Below are 21363 nucleotides of genomic sequence, written 5' to 3'. Positions count from 1 at the left end.
ACGCCAAAGACAATTTAGAAGGTCAGTGGGAAAAGTCTGTTTTTTCAGTGAGAGAAGAGCTAGGTCAGAGTCAGCTCCAGAGCTCAGAGCATGGGCGCCGGGGCGGTGGCTGCCTCCCGAGCTTCTGGCCCACAGACTGAAGGGGAATCGAGTGGCTGATCAGAGGGGGTTTTCAGGGATGTGTTTGCCAGTGCTGAGGCAGGAATCTCTTGCATTGCCCGTGCTTGGATCTGGGTCACAGTTCTGGGTTGAGGAGGAGTGCTGGCATGGTGGAGCTTGTAGTGGTGGTGGAGAGGAAATCCTCCTCACAGTTCTAAGAGAGAAAAGACTGCTTGTAGACAGTCACTCAAAGACCAGAGCACAGGCCAGGAAAAGAGTAAACACCTCGACCCTTATCACACCACCTTGGAAGAACTGAAAATTTACAGGTCCCTAGAAGTATCTCTGAAAACAGCTATACAAACCCCTGAAGCTTGGGACAGTACATGCTCCACATTGGAAGCAGACTTTTACCTTAACAAAGAGTTTAAAACTCAAGTAGTTGGCTGGGATCATGAGTAAACCTCGCAAAAAGAGTCAGACTATATTATCTTACCTTGGTGACAAAGAAGATCAAAACATACAACTAGAAGAAGACAACAAAGTCAAAGCTCCTACATCCAAAGCCTCCAAGAAAAATATGAATCAGTCCAGGCCTTGGAAGAGCTCAAAAGGGATTTTGAGAAGCAAGTAAGAGAAGTAGAGGAAAAACTGGGAAGAGAAATGAGAGTGATGCAAGAAAATCATGAAAAACAAGTCAACAGCTTGCTAAAGGAGACCCAAAAAAATACTGAAGAAAATAACACCTTAAAAAATAGCCTAACCCAAATGGCAAAAGAGGTCCAAAAAGCCAATGAGGAGAAGAATGCCCTAAAAAACAAAATTGGCCAAATGGAAAAGGAAGTCCAAAAGATTACTGAAGAAAATATTTCCTTAAAAATTAGAATAGAGCAATTGGAAGACAGTGACTTTATGAGAAATCACAACACAGTAGAACAAATCCAAAAGAATGAAAAATTAGAAAACAGTGTGAAATATCTCATTGGAAAAACAACTGACCTGGAAAACAGATCCAGGAGAGAGAAAATTTAAAAATTATTGGACTATCTGAAAGCCATGATCAAAAAAAGGGTCTAGACATCATCTTTCAAGAAATTATCAAAGAAAACTGCCCTGATATAGTAGAACCAGAGGGCAAAATAGAAATTGAAAGAATCCACAGATCTCCCCCTGAAAGAGATCCCAAAGAAAACTCCTAGGAATATTGTAGCCAAATTTCAGAGTTCCCAGGTCAAGGAGAAAATATTGCAAGCAGCCAGAAAGAAACAATTCAAGTATGGTGGAAACACAATCAGGATAACACAAGATTTAGCAGCTTCTACATTAAGGGACCTCAAGGCATGGAATATAATATTCCGGAGGGCAAAGGAGATAGGATTACAAGCAAGAATCAAAACCCAGCAAAACTGAGTATAATCCTTCAAGGGAAAAAATGGTCATTCAGTGAAATAAAGGACTTTCAAGCATTCTTGATGAAAAGAGCAGAGCTGAATAGAAAATATGACTTTCAAATACAAGACTCAAGTGGAACATGAAGAGGTAAACAGGAAAGAGAAATCATAAGAGACTTATTAAGACTGAACTGTTTACATTCCTGCATAGAAAGATGATATTTATTGCTCATGAGACCTTTGTCAATATTAGGGTAGTGCGAGGGGAAAAATTATATGTATGGATAGATAGATAGATAGATGGCACAGGGTGAGCTGAAGATGAAAGGGTGATATCTGGAGAATAAAATTAAGGGGTGAGAGAGGATTATACTAGGAAAGGAGAAAGGGAGAGGTAGAATGGGGTACATTATCTCGCACAAAACAGACAAGAAAAGGTTCTTACAGTGGAGGGGAAACGGGAAGGTGAGAGGAAATGAGGGAATCTTATTCTCTTAGGATTTGGCTTAAGGAGGGAATAACATATACATTCAATTGGGTATGGAAATCTGTCTTACCCCACAGGAAAATAGGGGAGGAAGGAGACAAGAGAGCAGGGGGATGATAGAGAGAAGGACAGATTGGAAAAGGGGTAATCAGAAGGAAGTACTTCTGAGGAGGGACAGGGTCAAAAGAGAGAATAGAATAAATGGGGGGGGCAGGATAGGATTAAGGGAAATAGAGTTAGTTTTTCACAACACATCTACTATGGAAGTGTTTTGCATAACTGCACATGTATGGCCTGTATTGACTTGCTTGCCTTTTCAATGAGGGTGGGTGGGGTGGGAGGAAGGGAGAAAATTTGGAACCCAAAGTTTTAAAAACACATGTTTAAAAAAAAATGTTTCCACATGCAACTGGGAAATAAGAAATACAGGAAATGAGGTACAGAAGTCTATCCTGCCCTACAGGAAAATAGAAGGGGAAGGGGATAAGAGAAGGGGGGGGAGAGATAGAAAGGAGGGCAGACTAGGAGAAGGGGTATTCAGAATGCATGCCATCTTGGGGTGGGGGGGGGCAAGATGGGGTGAAAATTTGGAATTCAAAATCTTGTGGAAGTAAATGTTGAAAAGTAAAACTAAATAAATTTATATTTAAAAAAAAAGCACTGAAGGTGTTTAGACTAAGCAGTGACAACCTTCAACATTCCCCCTCCGATAGCAAAAACAAACAAACAAATAAATAAATAAAATGCTAAGATAACTTTATTTTTTTAATAACTTGAAATTTCAAGTCACATTGCCACAGTAAATTATTCTCTGAAACTGTGGGTTCCAATTTAATGGGCCTAATTTAAAACAGCTAGAAGCACACTGATTCATTGACACTATTTCTCTTTCTTCGCTCTTACCTCAAGCAAATTCTCTAATACCATGTCATTTGTATTATCCTCCACTGTGCTATGTCCCTTCCTGTTCTATATATTAAAATTAGGAAAGGCAAACAGCCCTGACGGCTCAAAACATAACAAAATAATATTCCCCCTCCTATTTTGGGATCACCAACCATCTTTCAGGAGCCTGGATTCAACTCTGTATTCCTCTCGTAGCTAGCTTCTAAGACAATCTCAAAAGGACAAAGCCCCTGAATCTGGGACAATTCCTTCCCGCCATTCCCCTTTTACTCACTCATTCAGCAAAGCTTTCAGATGGAGCTGGAGGCTGCGTACCGCTGTGTGAAGGCTGCTCAGTTCTCTTGATTTCTGCTTTGTTTTGGATAAACGCTGCGCCTCTGACCGATGCTGAGTTTCAAAGTATCTATAGAACTCATAGCTGCGCTTAAGTTCTTCCAAACAAGCAGCATGCGCGTGAGGTAGACCTTGAGTCACATCATATAGGACATGATGAGAGGAAAGAGCAGGCGTGAGGAAAGGCCCCCGGGGTGCATTCACAGTGGACAGGAGCAGTGCCAGCCGTCGGAAGAACTCCGAACTCTGTCCTACCCACAGCTGGAACAAAACCTACAGAAAAGGACAAAGGGGCTGTATCAGATGTTTTCAAGTGCTCCACAACCACAGCAAACCTGAACTCAGTTTGTCATTGGTGGGGCAGTCAACATTCTTCCTTCTCCATAAAGAGGACAATAACTGTACAATTAGCCCTAAAATGGGGCAAATCAGTGTTACAGTCAATCCCAGAACCATGGCACTTGGGAAGTTTGATCAGGGCACAGCAGGTACCGAGATCATCTCTGGATAAGGTCATCACAGAATGCAGCTTTTAAGCCAATCAGGAGAGGTGGGAGCCTTAATGGTCCACCCAGGAAGCCACAAGATTTCTCTAAAAGGCCTTAAAGTGGCTACAAAGACACCTATACAATCCCTGGGCCAAACTCTCTTCAGGGAAAGCAGATGATCAGTGAAGCGACACACGAAGCAAACGTGTTGAAGAACGTCTTGATTACTTCCTCAGCTGTGGCAAACTGGCTGCCATCATACTTTTTCACTTTTGACAGGTTTATACAGATATTCTAGAAGAGCAGGTCCAAGGAAAGACGACACAGGCAAGAAGGCAAAAAGAAAAGGGCGACAGGAAGAAGGCATGAAGAATGTCCATATTCCTTCCTCTGATATTACTTAGGATGAAACTGAATTCTAATTCCTTTTGATTCAATTCAGCTGTTTTCCTAAGCAACATGCACATTAACCACACCATTTTCACAGGTACAAATGCTAGGGGGCTTGGAAGGGTAGAATGGAAACCTAGGATGACTGATGGTGAGTCAGAGGGACAGAGATCAGAGACCAGAGAAAGGAGAGAGAAGTGATATATACAGGTCACAATGACCAAGGGGCAAGGTACCAACAAGTATGAGCTTTTATCTACAGTCTCATATGAAAAAATGCTCTAAATCACTATTGATTAGAAAAATGCAACATCAAAATGACTCTGAGGTACATCATGCCTATCAGATTGGCTAACATGACAAAACAGGAAAATGATAAATGTTGGAGATGTGGGAAAATTGGAACACTAATGCATTGTTGGTGGAGTTGTGAAATGATCCACAACCATTCTGGAGAACAATTTGGAACTATGCCCAAAGGGCTATAAAAATGTGCCTACCTTTTGACCCAGCAATACCAGTTCTAGGTCTGTATCTCAAAGAGATCATAAAAACGGGAAAAGGACCCACACGTACAAAAATATTTATAGTAGTTCTTTGTGTGGTAGCAAAGAATTGGAAATTGAGGGGATGCCCATCATATGGGGAATGACTGAACAAGTTGTGGTATATGAATGTAATGGAATACTATTGTGCTATAAGAAATGATAAGCAGGTGGACTTCAGCAAAACCTGGAAAGACTTATATGATCTGATGCTGAGTGAAATGAGCAGAACCAGGAGAACATACATTATACACAGTAACAGCCACATTGTGTGATGACTGACTTTGATAGACTTGGCTCTTCTCAGCAATGCAAGGATCTAAGACAACTCCAAAAGATTCACGATGGAAAATGCTGTCCATATCCAGAGAAAGAACTATAGAGTCTGAATGCATATGGAAGCATACTATTTGCTCTCCTTTAAAAAAAAAGTATTTGTGAAGAGTATTGGAGTTAACATCAGGAGATAAAAGTGATGGTTGTTCAAACATCTGGGCAGAATGAGGAATTTAGGAAAACATCATGAGCTGAGTATGGAGGCACAATGCATAAGTAAAAGATCATACGACCACAGACTAGAGCTTGAAGGGGTCCCTCAAATAACATCCAGCCCAAATCCCCTCATTTTACACATGAGGAAACCGGGACCCAGGAAGGAGAAGTGGCATGCCTAAGGTCTCAAAGACAGTAAGCAGCAGAGGTGATGTTCGAACCCAAGGCCTGTGACCTGATGACAAAAATTCCTCCACACGACACAGGGCTCAAGAGATGAAATAAGTGGAACTGAAGGTTTTGGAAAGATAATTAAGACTATGAGGATTAAAGAAAGCACTAGGAAAACTAACAGTGAAGTTAGATCACTGGTGTAACACATGCTGAGAATAGAGTGAATCACAGAGGGTTTCAGAAAGGAATATAAAAGCTCATGAGAGAAAGTCTAGGGCTGCTGGCAAAGGCCCCTTGGAGGCTGGAGAAAGAATTAAGAATGGACATGCAGAAGAAGAAACTGGAGAGCTTAATTTATTGGCTTGTTCTTGTATTACCTGGTACCTAAAAAGGAACAAATGAGTCATTGGGTTAAGGGATCATGGTGATAGTTATTAATGATAACTTACCCAGAATAGCTCTGGGTTAACGCCACCACCCTCAAAGAGTTGGGTAAACAGCTCCATGAGAAGTGCTAAGTTTTAAATAACTATAGGTCTCAGGATTCTTCTAAATCCTCCCATCAACTGAACCGCCACAGTATTTCAACTTTAAGGGAATGGAAGTAAGAAATATTGCAGATGGGGGAACAACAGGTCTTAATTGACTGGCAAGAGATGGGAGAGACAGCAACGGCAAAGAATGAGGACAGATGAATTTAGCTAAAATGTAGACTATGGGAACTACCTCTAAAAAGGCAGGTTTGGGCTTTATGGGGCCTAGAGGAGTTAGCACTGCATCCCAGAGGTAAGAGGGAGCTATGGGAGGCACCAGGTGGTGACATACTGGTGTCCAAGGCATACTACCTACAAGTCTGACACGTGACACCATCAGGAGACAATATGGAGATTCTGGGAGAAAAAAGGAGGAACTGAATCCCAGGATCCCAGAGCTGGATGGAAGCTGAGGCTCCACGGAGTCCGGCCTGGGCTCCTGGTCTGCATTTTTTCTAATATTCTGCACTGCAGAGACAAGTGGATACCCTCACAAACACTCATCACATTACTGGGTACAATTTTGTCAAGTGATTCTCAAGAGAAAAGAATGACATAAAACCTACTGTGTTCAAGAACTAAGAGTCTGTAAGTTAGAACAGTAAGGGGAGGGAGGAAACGTGCAGCTGGACACCAGAACCCATGCCAAGAGCCCGCCATGGGACCTTCCTGCTAAGAAACATGGGACCCATAACATAAAAAAGGAAGTTCAGGCCACTGGAGGTCCACCTCTAGGTTCAAAAAAGGATCCTTTGCCGTTTCTACTTGTCAAGTATCAGATGCTCCTGTCTAGATTTTTCCATTCCAATCCTGGAAAATCTTTCAAAGGAAAGATTTCCTTGTAAAGATGTCAATGATGGAGGTCCCACATGTTCCGGATACAGCTGGTGTAACTGGCAGCTCACAAACTCTACTTACCTGCTGTGGATAATTGCTTCTTTTGGTGCAGTCTTTTACAACACATCATCAGAGCTTAGTTTTAGCCCATTTCTAGCAGGAAGAAGAGGGTAAAGGATATGGACATCATTAAAATAAACTTGGCCTAAAACATAATTAAAAATAGATGAGGTGAATAAAGTATGGTAGCAAGGGAGGGGTGCAGATGCCTGAGACATCACAGTCCAAAAACGAGATGCTGACCAAGTGAGGATAGGGAAGTCTAACATTGTGGCAAGTCAGATGAAATCAGAGACTAAAGGGCAAAGACAAAAAGTTGATGGAATCTAAATTCTTTATTTACATCAAAGGCAGGAAGCTAACAAGAGAATTATGCGAACCATTTGATGATCAACATCTGAAAGGTATTCAGAGATAAAAAAAAAAAAGACAGTCAAAGAATTACTTTGATTTTTTTTTTAACTGCAGAAGAGGTTAGGACAATCCTTCCACTTCTGTCTCCCTTACCTTTTGATTTTAGTGGCATTAGATCAAATCTAGTTAAAGTTCTGTTTTAACAATGGGACAGGTAGATGGCACAGTGGATAGAGTGCTGGGCCTGGAGTCAGGAAGACCTAAGTTCAAATCTAGGCTCAGACATTTACTAGCTGTGTGACCCTGGGCAAATCACTTAACACTGTCTGCCTCAGTTTCCTCATCTGTAAAATGAGCTGGAGAAGGAAATGGCAAACCTCTCTAGTGTCTTTGCCAAGAAAACCCCAAAAGGGCCATGAAGGGTTGGGCACAACTGAAAAACAACTAAAAATTTTAAATGTGCACGGATTTAATTTTGATAAAACCCTAGTCCTGGCTGTTGATGCTGAGCTGTGAAATCATAACTTAGGGTGAGATTTTACTGAATGTCTCAAATTAAATTCAAACATAGTTAAAGCAGAAGGGCAAATCAGGTGATTCAAGTGCCAAGGCTTTGGGGCTGCTAAATGTTCTCCAGCTGCACAATGGTTCCTCTCTCTCTACCAATCTACGGCATGAGATGTACTATCTGCCACATATAACCAGAACAGCAGGCCTTCTTCTCTAGGCTACGTAAATAGGTTTCTTCCATTCTGATTATGTATAGACATAATATAGCAATTTATGTTCATTTCAAAAGCACGTGAAAATGAAATTCTTCCCACAGTGGAAAAATATACAAGACCTAGACCTAACTGACATGTTATACATGGGGTGTGTGTGTGTGTGTATTAAAATTAAATTCAAAAGTGAGGTAGCAAGATCATTGGTTGAAATATACAACCTATCATTACAAACTGTAATTCTGTTAGGACTATTGATGTGCTAATATAATTCCAGTTGCCAAGGAGACCAAAAGAAATTCTGACACAGGGTCCTATCAGGATGGAGAAACGTTAACAGTGAGGTCTCACGAGCTGTAACTATTAACAGTGTCTCATGGCCTCATAGATCTCTCAGTACAGGCCCAGCAGAGGATGTGAATGCTAAAAGCTGGAGGCAGGATAGAGACAGAGGCCAACAGGGGAGAGAGGACCTGGCTGCAGTTGTTAGAAGTTTATTCTCAAGAACCACCCTTCCCAGGACTCTCAGATACTAGGGAAACAAGGACTTCTCTTGTTATGCCTCTGTGCCCTCTCTCGTCCCACCTGCCCTCCCCCAAATCCCAGCTCTTGAGCACTTCCTGTCTCAGAGTAATCCTTTGGTGGGCAGGAGTGAGGGAGATGCAGACAGATACAGAGAGTATCACTCTGGGTATGTGCCTAATGAATGTATGTTTCTTTTTAAATTATCTTCAGTATTATGAGAAATGAGTTAAAATTGTATGTGTTGTTAAGAACCATAGACGTTGACACTGTTTATAGATGCTAGACAAATAGCAAAAAAGAAAAAAAAACCTGTCAAGACCTGTATGGTTCTGTAAAAGCATACAGATCACAGTCATTTCTAGGAATTCTCTGGCAAATTAATCTTCATGTGTGTAGATCTGGTGTCATGGCTACTAATGCTTCCTGAGCAAAAGCAAACTCTTGTGCCTGGCACTCTGGGCCCACCACAGTGTGGCACCGTCCCAGCTCTCCAGTCTTCTCACTACATTCCCTGCTTCACAGGGAATTCCGATCTCCAGCCCCACCAGGCTCTGTCCTCGTGGGTCCAAGGCCCAGCCTGGACTGGCATCTGGGTCTCTGTTCAAGTTGCTCCCCGCCTGGTGACTTCCTGAAGCCACCCTGGAAGCTCAGCTTACTTAGCACTTCTTCTATGGAGATTTCCCTGGTCCCTTTAGTCAGTAACATCTCCCCAACCACCCCAGAGCTCACATGACGGGTGGCTTTAGCTCTCTGACAGAAAATACCATATGTTAGTTAGTATTACAGCAGTACACAATACATGCATATCACCCTCTCCAAGAGGCAGACTATCTCATTTAAACTTTCTATCCCCCCCCCCGGCTAGGATAGTACTATATACGCAGAAGACACTGAATGTTTACTGACTCGAATGAACGTGTTCAACTTTGTGTTACATTTTATTTGCAAATAATATAATCATACTCTACTGCCTTATCATGGTAGGGAGGTGACCCTGAACTCTTGCACAGTATGCCACCGAAATGAAGGCCGCAGAAGATCCAAGTAACACAGAAAGGCTTTGACTACAGACCTGATGATGGACTGACTACAAGTGTGCTACCCAAAGACCAGACAAGGCCCATTCAAAAAGCTTGTTACCCCAGGTTTGCCTCCCAGGTGATGAATACCTCTGGTCACAGCAACTCAGGAAGAGTGTCTACTAAGGCCATGAGCTTCTCATCCTTCTCTGAACCACAACAGTTATTGTGGACAAATTTAATTGCTGAAAGGGGCAGAGAAAGGACAGGTTGTGTGAAACCCAGAGAAAAGCCTGGCACACAGGAGGCACTATATAAACACATACTCCCTTCTCCCTCTTCCCCTGATGGGGCAAATGGAAAGAACACAAGTGGAGACTGAAGAGCTGTAGATCTAAGTAGCAGGTGGGTATTTCTACCACCAGGGTTATCTAGGACCCACATGGTTGCAACCCTGAGGAGCCAGCCTGATCTGCTGGATCTGTTGGAAAGCTGGGGTGAGGAAGCCAGCTCCAGCCAGGAAAACAGAGAGCTTGGAGAGAGCAGGGGGGAGAGGAGGGAAGGCAATGTCAGTATCCTGACAAACTACTGAGACAAATGACTTTGTTATTTCACCCCAAAAGTATGTATTTTATTGAAATACATATCTGAGGTACTTCTGTCAGAAAAGGCTTCACTAACCCCTTTCTTAACACCAGGGGAGGCCTGAGGCATGTGAGGAAAGGATCTCTATAAGACCACAGACAAATCTTGTTTTGCTGCAACATTCTGAGTGAATTATGTTCCTTTTCCTAGATTTTTCAGCTCCTGGAGGGCAGAGATCACCCCCCCCAAAAAAAAATCGTCCACTAAAGGCTATGCATTCCTGATAACATTACTAGGAAACACTGGCCTGTAAATAAAGCAAGTGGGTTCGAGTCAGCAAAATAAATGGAGACCTTTGGCAAATAAGTCCCTCCTTTGTTTCTCTGGCCTCAGCCACATGAAGGATTTGAATTAAATGAGTGGTTCTCAAACTTTTTTTGCATGGGCAGAGTAAGTATTATTCTCCATCATAAAGAATCCAAGGAAAGAATGGGGTGTGGGGTGGGGGGATTTCCAATTATAAGTTTCATGCCATTTGCAGCACACCGTTTGAGAACCACTGCCCTAAATGAGTTCTAAGGTCTATTCTAATTAAAAATTGTACAATTTCGAGGGAAATAGCTGGATCTGTTAAGTTCTTACTGCTCTTAGAATTTTTTCTTTTAAAAGAGTTTTGTTCATATGATTTCTTCTCTCCCACTCCAACTCCTTAATGTTATGTGGGTATTTTACTTTTCAAACAAGATAGTGGAACAGAGCAGACACAGAAACTCACACATTAATGGCAGGTTGTGTGGTGGAAAGGACAGCTAGGTAACACAGTGGGGATAGTAGACCTGGAGTCAGGAAGGTTCATATTCCTGAGTTCAAATCTGGCCTCAAATATGTACTAGCTGTGTGACCCTGGGCAAGACACTTCACCCTGTTTGCCTCAGTTTCTGCATCTATAAAATGAGCTGGAGAAGGAAATGGCAAACCACTTCAGTATCTTTGCCAAGAAAAGCCCAAATGGGGTCATGAAGAGTTGGACATGATTGAAACTACTGAACAATAACAACAAAAATGTGGTGGAAAGGTGGAAACAATCAGATATCTTAGAGCAAGAGGGGCTAGGTTTGAATCCTCCACTCATATGCTCTTGGTCAAGTCACTGAACCTCTCTGTGCCTCAGTTTCCTCAACTGTAAAATGAAGAGGTTGAACTAAAGGGACCCTGGGGTTCCTTTCAGCTCTAGAACCACTAACTATGAAATACATGTCACAGACCCTCTAGGTGTGACCCCCCAAGACCTTTCAAATCCCTACTACTAGGAACTATGCAAATGACCTTTTAGCATTAGGAGCTTGGATTAAATGACTTTTAAGGTCTCTTTCAACTTTAGAGAGTCTATGGTGTTTATTATGGTTTATCCTTAACTGGGAAAGGCTAAAAATATATGATAGAGGAAACTATGTGGATAAATATAGTAACATCTGTTTCTAAGCACCCCCCTCAAATTAAGAGGTCTTTCTAAGATCTCATGGTTCGCTGATATATAGAAGCTAAGTCACCATAAAACTTCAGCAATATTAAATTTTAAAAAGCAAAAAATATCAAAAAATAAAAAACAACAGGGGGAAGGGAGAGTGGGATTTAGAATTTTTTTTCAAAGTTTGAAAAGAAAATGGAACTTTAAATGTACATAACAAGAATACTGAGCTTCTAAAACATTTTCTGGACATCAAAAAGTTTTCTAAATCCACTGCTGCTGCTCTTTCTTCTGTGTTTGTTTTGTTACAGTGGTGGCATTTAAAGGACAGCACGTGAGACCTTTTTGTCTGATGGACCCAATGGCAGCCTATGTGCATGGATCCACCTGCCCAGCAAGCATCTTCTCCACAAAAGACAAGTTACCTTCAGTGCGGGCAGGCTGAAGCCATCTGTCAGGTTATGTGCCTCTTCCTCGGACACCTGCTCTTCACTCAGTCCCAGGCCCAGCTCCTTAAAAGGTACCACACAGATATAGTTGGTCACGTTGTCACTCTCCGAATTCAGAGGGTAGGTTAAGCGAGAGTTAAGGCAAACAGCAACTGAGTCTTTGTGCCAAGAGAGGAGAAGAGGCCATCAAACGTCTTATCCCAAATCACCTTCGGCAACCGGCATTTTTACACTTTTTAGAATGGCAGACTTCATTTCAATCTAATTTGAATAGCTACTAGTCTATAATACTAGTAGTTACTTGTAGTCTAACGAATAACTAGAAAGGCCAGATAATTCACACATCTAGCTGGGTAAGCACTGAACCCTCTCCTTTGGTCCCTTTCAGGGGAAATCCTTCTAAGATGTATGAAATGTAACATGTGACACACAGTAAACATGAGAAGAGACATTGAGCCGGTGGGATAGATCCAAGGAGATACCCTGACACTGGCTTTCTTGAAGAGTCTATGATGACAGTATGATTTGGGGTCATCTGCATCTCCAACTAAAGCAACTGAAGGAGATGCAGCTGTATGATTGACAGGGCAGTCAGGAGAAAATCCTGAATTAATGCTGAAGCTCCTTTTTTATCCTTTCCTAAAGAGGTTACTCAACCTTCAGGAAAACCCTTCTCCTCTTCTCTGTCAACAATATCTCCTAACTCAGCAGCAGTATTAAAATGATATTTTATTAAGGCATTGCTAACAGAGTCCCACAGGAACCTGGCCAGCTTCTGACCACCTGACCAGTTAATCTTGTGAGGGAGTGTGAAGGACCCTCTTCATTTCAAAAATATGAGCCTGTGTGACCTCATCCCAGTGTTCATACTGAGCAGTAATACCGCGTATCAAGAGCTCGTACTGTGTGATACAGTGAGCCTTGGGGCTGAGAAATCTGGGGATGAAGCCTAGCCTCTGACCTGTCCAAACTGGACTGAACAGAGATTTCATTAGCACTTCTCAGCACCAATGAAATTACAGATCCAGATCCAATCAATACTCCCGATGTCTATACTTTCTTTATGCCTTGGCATCACCAGAACACACTTTGGCAAACACCATCAATTTCCTAATGTTTTCCAAGCCTTTGATGTTTGGTTTAACAGAATTCCAAGGTCCCAGTAACATTAAACATTTAAATATTTAATGTTATGGTCACATTTGTACATAGTACCTGAATGTTGGGTCAATCGAATGATGGAACTTCTGCTGTAATAACATTTCATATTTTGGCTAATACCACGGTCCAAGGGCTGCATCAACAAGGCAGCACTGTCTGGGAGAAAGATTATAAAACCATCAAAGCATGCCTTCCTTCCCTGTAACTGTACATCAATAGAAGCGCTTTACCATCATCTAGCCTGTGGCTCTAAAATGACTTTTTACTGAAAGGTACAAAAAGTGATAAAAGTGGGCCAGCTAGGTGGTGCAGTAGATAGAGCACTGGCCCTAGATAGAGTCAGGAGGTCTTGAGTTCAAATCTGGTCTCAGATACATAACCGTTACTAGCTGTGTGACCCTGGGCAAGTCACTTAACCCCAACTGCCTCACCCAAAAAAAAAAAAAAGAGAGAGAGAAAAAGTGATAAAAGCAGTCAGAAAAAATGGATTTGTTCATTGACACAATATCCGATCGATGGAACATTGAGTTTGTATCAAGAGCTTGTACTATGTGAGAGTCAACTGTGCAATATTTTTGAAAGTTCTAAAGTGATTAAATTTTCTAATCCCTGTGGTTCTCTTTTATCTTATTATAAAGTTTATTGATTATATTAGTTTCTCTATAAGCTACCTTTGCTAATGTATCCTTTACTCTCCCAGACAAAGGGCCATTTCTTCTAACAACGGAAAGGGAGAAAAAAGAAAGGAAAAAAATAGTTCAGCAAAACTAAACAATATGCCAAAAAAGTATAAGGTTATCTGGAGAGTTCCCCACCCACAAGTACCCCTCCTCTGCTAAGAAGGGAGAGTGATGTCTTCTTAAGCACATCTCTTCCTTGGTGCTAAGCTAGTCATTGTAATTTCAAAGCATTCCAGATGAATTATTTTGCAGTTGTTTTTTTCCATTTGAAATGTCACCGTGACCCTGTTTTCTGGATGCTGCTTATGTATCCATTCACGGAAGTCTTTCCATGCTTTTCAGGATCCATCATTTCTTACAGTAAGGAAATATTCCATTTCATTTGCGTACCACAACTTGTTTGGTCATTCCCCAGTCAAACGTGCTGGCAGAAACATTCTGTTGGATGTGGCTTCTTTTCTTCTGTCACTGACCTCCTGGAAGTCTAAGTCTAGCAGGGGGATTTCTGGGTCAAATTAAACAGTGACTTTCTGACCACAATTCTAAAGTCCTTTCCAGAATGGTTTGATGAAGTCATAATTCCATCAATAGTGAGTTAGTGAGCCTTTCCTTCCACAAATTTTATTGGAAGGAACAAAAGATCTAGAATAATATCAAGGGAAATGATGAAAAAAAAAGTAGGAATGAGGGAGAAACGTTAGCACTTGAAGACCTCTGACTCATTGCCAAAAGTGTCAAACTGCTTGGTGCTGGCTAGAAAATACTGATCAGCAGGACAGATTATATAAGGAAGAATCGGAAATAACTAAAGTCAGTGATAAGTTCACAATAAACCTGAAAATATTACATAGGAAAGAACTCACTAATTTGTAAGAATCTCTGGGAAGACTGGAAAGTAGTCTAGCGGGAATCAGGGGCAGACCAGTGGTGGACCTGGAGTCAGGAACACCTGAGTTCCAATCTGGCCTTGGACACTTACGAGCTGTAATCTGGGCAAGTCATTTCATCTCTGATGGCCTCAGTTTCCTCATCTGTAAAATAGGGATATAATATAATAGCACCTATCTCCAATGATTATTGTAAGGATCAAATGTCATCATATTTGTAAAGTGCTTAGCACTGTGCCTGGCCCATAGTAAGTGCTATTTAATGGTAGCTATTAGCCATCGTTATATACCACAATGAATTCAAAATGGATATGTGCTGAACATTAAAGGTCATATCACAAAAAAATCAGAAGACAACTAGATCAGGTGCCTTTCACAGCTATGGTTTGGGGTGAATTCTTAACCAATGGATAGAGGTCATCACAAAAGATGAAAGACTTCAGATTACATGAGACTGAAAAGCTTTTCCATGAATAAAATTAATGCAACAAAGATAAAAAGGGAAACAGTTAACTAGGGTAAAAATTGCTGTGCCAACACCTCTGGTAAAGGTCTGATATTCAAGATATACAAGAAAGTAATAAAAATCTGTAAGATCAAAGGCCATTTTTCAACAGGTAAGTTTTTTTTTCTTTTTTGGTGAGGCAATAGGGGTTAAGTGACTTGCCCAGGGTCACACAGCTAGTAAGTATCAAGTGTCTGAGGCTGGATTTGAACTCAGGTCTTCCTGACTCCAAGGCCAGAGTTCTATTTACTACGCCACCTAGCTGCCCCCTCAACAGATAGTATTAAAAAATATTTTAAAAAATAGATAAGTGGTCAATGGATGTTAACAAAGAATCTTCAAAAGAATTGCAAAATATTAACAACCATATGGAAAAATGCTCCAAATAACTAATGAAAGAAATGCCAATAAAGACAATCAAGCAAAATTGGTGAAGACAGCTGAAGAAGTGAAGAGTCAGTGCTGGAGGCATGTGGAAAGATGGGCACACTGATGCATTACTGCTCACGGTTCTGTTTCATAGTACAGGCAAGAATAAAAATCAAATGCCCTGACACCTGGGCCTCTTGATTTATCATCTGTGATGGGAATTATGCAAGCCCTGCTAAATTTAGCAAATACAGTTTTAGCAGCTGTGTAAAACTGCTTAGTAGTCATCTGACAATAAATTTTCTGTAGCCACAAAACTTCTCAGTAGCATCAGAATTTGTCAACTCTCTCTTTTTTTTAACTAGTTATATCCAGCCTTCCATACTATATCTTACTTCCAAACACCAAAGCTACTGTTCAGAAAATACACTGGATTCAGCCAACCATATTTAGTTACAAAAATCTTTGCAACTATGCCAGAAATTGGAGCATTCTCCATTCCCTTCATGGAGAAACACCCATGGTCCAGGCTAGACTGTTTGCATGGGGATGGGGAAGTGTGGATGCACAACATAATGTGATTCAATCTGCAAGGATTATGATTGTGGGTGTCCTTACAATGTCTTAACATATGAGAACCACAAAATCCCAGACTCCTAGTGTTAGGAGGTACCTTACATCATCTGGTCCAACCTGCTGCTCTGTGGTGAATTCCTATTACAAATCACGTCTAAGTATTACTAACACATCAAAATGGCTCTTCTTATTTTCAAGGTGTGAACCGATTTTCATTTTTACTTTCTTGCACAACTTTCCTACACTTTCTCTTTCGTTAATGGAAGGCTGGATGACTTCTAGAACATCTGCCTAGGGATACTCTGGGTCTACTGTAAAATGCTGCTGTATGCTGCCTTAGGTCTACGGACTCGGATCCATTATGGCCTATCTTGTCATGGTACAGTCTTTTGGAACCTCCTTCTCTTTACTCCTGACGGATCTACTTTATTGGAGGGTTTGCCATATCTAATATCGTACCATCTGAAACAACGGGAGGTAGGTTTTGCTTGCGTTTGCCCTGAATCACTCAAACTACTGCACAAGCTGGGCTCGTATTTTCTCTCCTTTCCCTATTTGTTCTCTGTTATGGGGCCTGCTTGTTGTTGCCCCAATTAATGATTCACTTGGTAATGGCTGCTTCCATCATCTGCTCTTTTTCCTTGTCACTTGGATTCTCATAGTCAAGTCACTGCCAAACAGCTGGGGCACAGCTCTTCTTTTACTGGCTAAACCAAGTGATCACATGTTCAGATGTTCTCAAAGAAAACAGCTACTGCTTATGATCAAAAGGCCTTTACTTCTGTGTTGTGGTTTTCTTTCTTTCCTGTCTATGTTCTGTTGATGCTTTTCCCTTTTTATATCACTCACTTCCCAATGATTCCCTCTACAAAAGGCCAGAGAGGGACAACCAGTAGAAGCAAATCCTCCCGTGGACCACATCTGAAAATCATGCCTCGTGCTACACCTACAGTTCTGTGGGGTTTTTCCCTGATGGCTGAGGATGATGAAAGAAGGCATGCGTCAGAGAGGAGTGTGAGACTGTGACATTATAGAAGCCTACAACAGAAATGTACAGTCACTTTCCATACTGAATTTCTGCTTTTAAGTTTATGATCTTTCTTCTGTGCTCACTGAAGGCCCTGTGGTGCAGTAGAAAGAGCAGTGAATTTGAAGTCACAGGATATGAGCTCAAGTCTCAATTCTACTACATATATGACCTTCAGGAAGTCACAATCTCCCTGGGCCTCAGTTTCCTCCTCTGTAAAATGAGGAGCTGGACTAGATGACTTCTTAAGTCCCCCCCAGCTCCAAATCTATGATCCTATGCATCACCTTCCCCTTAACTTACTCCTCGTGTCCAATGCCACATTTTAATATTCAGAAAACACCCTTATGCTCAATACTATAAAGGTCCTCATTCTTCCCTTTTGCTTATAAGGAACTAATCCCAATGTGGGCACCCTTTATCCCTTCTCTCATCCGCCTTGTCCTTTGAATTCAATGGTGTCCTGGGAGTCACACAAAGCACCTTCCTTCTCTCCACTCTTCCCTTGGTTTACAGCAGCTAAGATGCTAAAAAGGTAGGGGGAAAAAAGCCACAACTATGTAAGGAGAAGACTTATTACTGAGTTACTTTTAATAGTCAAGACTCATCAACTCTCTTTACCATCATCAACGTATTAAGCCTTGATAATAAGCCTTTCAAATAAGAAATGGAGGAATTAAGAAAAAATCTTATTGTTATAATGCTTTGAAAAACATATACTGTGTCTGTTTAAACAAATTATCTCCCATTACATACTGTTGTCATTTTTTGACTTATTATAATCAGTCAAGTAGATATACACCAAAATACCAGTAATAGCAAGTATCTATTTAGAACTGGGATTACAAGAATATATCATATGCAAGGGTACTAAGAAAAACCTAGCAGTAGGGTTACCTATGCAGTAGTGAAGCTAAGTCCAACTCTGGTTTTAAAAAACAAAAAAGTTAACTTGGGTTAGCAATATGCCAACAGGAATATATTAATAATCCCAAAGTACCCTGAAGAAAAAACCCAAAAGGGATAAAACAATCCACATGGTATATCTTCCTTCTGGATATGCACTCCAACATGGAGTACAAGCTTGATCAACAGGTTCTGGTTAAATGGGTTCCAAATATTTAACTACATACCATTTTTAGCACAGAGACAGATTTCAAGAAAATGAGCTGAAAATAAGCTCAAAGAAAACAAAAACTTGCACCACTCATGCAGTAGTCAGGGCACATTCAGACCAACCCGTATTACTGACAGCTACAGCAGTTAAAAGTATCTTCATGGTGATGATGACCCTAAAAGCACTGCAAGATCTTTAAGTATCAAAGAAGCAGTCAACTGTGTTTACTACTACACTGTAAGCTTCATTAAAGAAGCATGTTTCCTACTGAAATTTTGTCTCTCCTACACTGGCTAATACAGTATCCAGGAGAGTTTGCTGCATTGAAGATACTCTTGAAAGAAGATAAACACTCCACACATTCCAATCAAGGTTTGACTCTACATTTTACCTCAAGCATGCATGCACAGTGCCATTAAAAAAAATTCCCTTTGACATTTACCAGATAAAATTCTAACTCTGCAAAGTTATACATGTCATAGACCAACTCAGTTTATAGAAACTGACCATGATAAAAGTAATGATTCAGATAAAAGACTTTTGCCTATTTTTATAACCATACAAGATTTCATAATTTTTTATTTTCTGGTAATGTGGTTTATTCCATGATTTACTGATTTTACAATCATGAGATACAGCATTTTACTACTACATAGATTGTGAAAGAGAAGCTGACTTCTTAGTGTCACCTTCTCAATCACCAAGATACGTAGTTCTGTTAAGTTTGCCAAGAATGCAAACCCAGCAGTACTAAGAGCCTTCTGTTCTAGTTCCAGTTAGTACAAGCATTGAGAGAGGGAATATTTTCTTCCTTCTAAAACTGAATTAGGTTTTGAAGGCAGAAAGAAGGTAGATCCTATTTCTAGACCTTGCTTCTCTTGCCAGCTCACCATAGAATTAATCTTTAATTTTATAATAATCAATAGGAAAATAAGTTTCAATATATAAATATATGTCATATATGTGTGTATGTTGTACATATGTATATTATTTATGTGTGTATATATGTGTATATGTATATATGTGTGTTTATACACACACACACACACACACACACACACACACACATATACACATACACACTCTTTCTCTCTCTCACTTAAGCCATATTCTAGAGGACACATTTCTATATCAAGAACAACTAAACATATACTGATGTCTATTAATGTGATTACAGTTGGAAAAGGATATTTTTTCAGCATATAGAGGGTGGCTAGCCTTGCTGCTCGGAAGTTGGCTCTAACAGTTCGGTAGACAGCTTTCCGAAGGCCGATGAGATGCTGACTAGGATGCTGTCCAGCTTTGTTGAATGGGCAAGCAGCACTGACCCTGTCAAGCAAACTTGAAAAGTAAAATGTGATACAACTGTACAGATGTCCTAAAGTTTTTGTTCTAAATCTACAACAAATTTATTTTTTTTAAGTTCTCTTCAGTTATCTCTTCATTTGAAACATAATTAAAAATTCCTCCCCATCCCAATGGGGTGGGGAAAAAAAACTGCTAAAAATCCATTTCATCAGCATATATGTCTATAAAAGAAAAATGACAGATAATTAAACCCCTCGCATTTGTTCATTTTCCTTCATTACCATAATAAAGGTATTCTGGCAAGTATGCTGTAGACATTATTAAGGCACATTTACAAGCATCTTTTTCCACATGCAATCTCACCACCTCCAAGATGTAGGCACGTCTGCAAGTATCTATTGCAGGTTCCTCACCCCTGATCTATTGTCTGCAATGTTTCCAAATTTATCCATATTGAGAATAATTTCTGTGCTACTTCAGGACTTTGGTAACTCAAGTGTTTTAGAAAGATTCAGAAATGCAAACAAATGGACTACAGAAGTCACTGGTAGTGTCTGTTAAAGCTAACAGTTCTAAAAGGAAACAGATGCGACATTGTGGAAGCCTTAATCATCCTTAGCACATTTTTACCTCTCTCCACATTTATATTAATTTATAATTTTGGTCCTCTGCAGAGTAAAATACACTATAGAAACATAAAAAAAAAAGGGAATGCCAAGTGGCTGGATAAATGCTGGTTTTGAAGGTAAAGTTAAAATATATGCCAACATGTTTTGAGTGGCACTGGCCTTCTCAAAATGATACAAGGAGGCAGGATAACAAAAGAACCAGGATGCAATGAGGAATGCATTGTAAAGACATGTTAAGAACCCCACAGTATCTCCAATATTCCCCCCCACTGCTCAGGGGAAAAAATGCCCAAAACCCCATGGAATTTAACAGTTCAACACCATAACAGACCCTACCTATTTGTAACAATGGCATATACTTCACTAGTTGGATATACTTAAATCTTTCCTTTTCAGGTGATCTATTAGGTTTGAATCAAAAACTTATAGCTCTTTAGCCTATTTTAATTAGCCTAGGGTATTACCAATAATGTAAAAATATTTAAAATCAAATTCAAAACTTGTCCACAGCAAATCCTAGAGTCCACCATGAAACCAGAGATGTTGAAAACAGGGCTGTCATTTTTAAAAAGAGTTTATCAGAGTTATTTCAGAAAACTCAGTTTCCAAAGATTCTTCAGAAAATTTATGGTACTTGGCGTTCCTCTTAGACTAGTTTCTTCCTACAGTCATTGATTAAAGATTAATTTGAATCAGAAGCTTTTACACTGAAATACAAATTTCCCCATATTTGCTCTTCCGCCGGTCTACTGTTTGAACTGGCAGAAAAAGTGGTGGAAAGACTCAGTGGGCAAACCATGCAGCTGTCAGGGTGTCCCTCCTCTTCCAAAGACTGGCTTGCCTGCAGGATGGCCAAAAGCAGGGGGTCAGAGGATCTGGTTGAAAATCTCCCCTCTGACATTCACTCTCCGTGTGATACTTCGCCTTGTGGGCCTCAGTCTCCCCTGCTGTCACGTGAAAGGGCTGGCCTCAGGGGCCTCTGATGTCCCGGTGAGTCTCCTCCACGATCCTATGAAGGTCAGTCACAAACGGTGACTTGAGCCCCCAAGCTTGTTTGCATTTTTTCAAAAGCTCCAGACTAGTAAGCCATTTTATGTATTCACACCAATAAGCTAATGTCCACATTTGGAATAAAGGTAAAGCCATACATACATATTTTTGGCGTGATCTCCAAGAACAGGAGAACATGAAATGGAATTATTAAATTGTTAAAGATGGTCGTTTGAAAAGACAAAGCTTCACTGACC

The 21363-nt window shown here is 40.6% G+C and overlaps 1 protein-coding gene across 5 annotated transcripts in view; it reads right to left on the bottom strand.

Moving 5' to 3' along the window:
- VEZT (vezatin, adherens junctions transmembrane protein) overlaps positions 1-21363 on the bottom strand; it is an 88079-nt gene that overhangs the window by 19755 nt on the left and 46961 nt on the right. For 3 of the 5 annotated variants that reach the window (XM_078146648.1, XM_021006467.2, XM_021006469.2), the window contains 3 exons: positions 19371-19520; positions 11834-11981; positions 3158-3489 (listed from right to left, as the gene is read on the bottom strand). In XM_078146648.1, the coding sequence (XP_078002774.1) occupies positions 3158-3489; positions 11834-11981; positions 19371-19520 (630 nt within the window). The remainder of the gene's footprint in view (positions 1-3157; positions 3490-11833; positions 11982-19370; positions 19521-21363) is intronic. The other 2 variants (XM_021006468.2, XM_078146642.1) reach the window with 1 other exon arrangement.

This window comes from Phascolarctos cinereus, unplaced genomic scaffold (genome assembly GCF_003287225.1).
Source record: "Phascolarctos cinereus isolate Bilbo 61053 unplaced genomic scaffold, phaCin_HiC Scaffold_1;HRSCAF=81, whole genome shotgun sequence".
Classification (NCBI taxonomy): Eukaryota; Metazoa; Chordata; class Mammalia; order Diprotodontia; family Phascolarctidae; genus Phascolarctos; species Phascolarctos cinereus.
The sequence above is the reverse complement of the archived record's forward strand: the minus strand, read 5'-3'. Positions and strand labels throughout refer to the sequence as shown.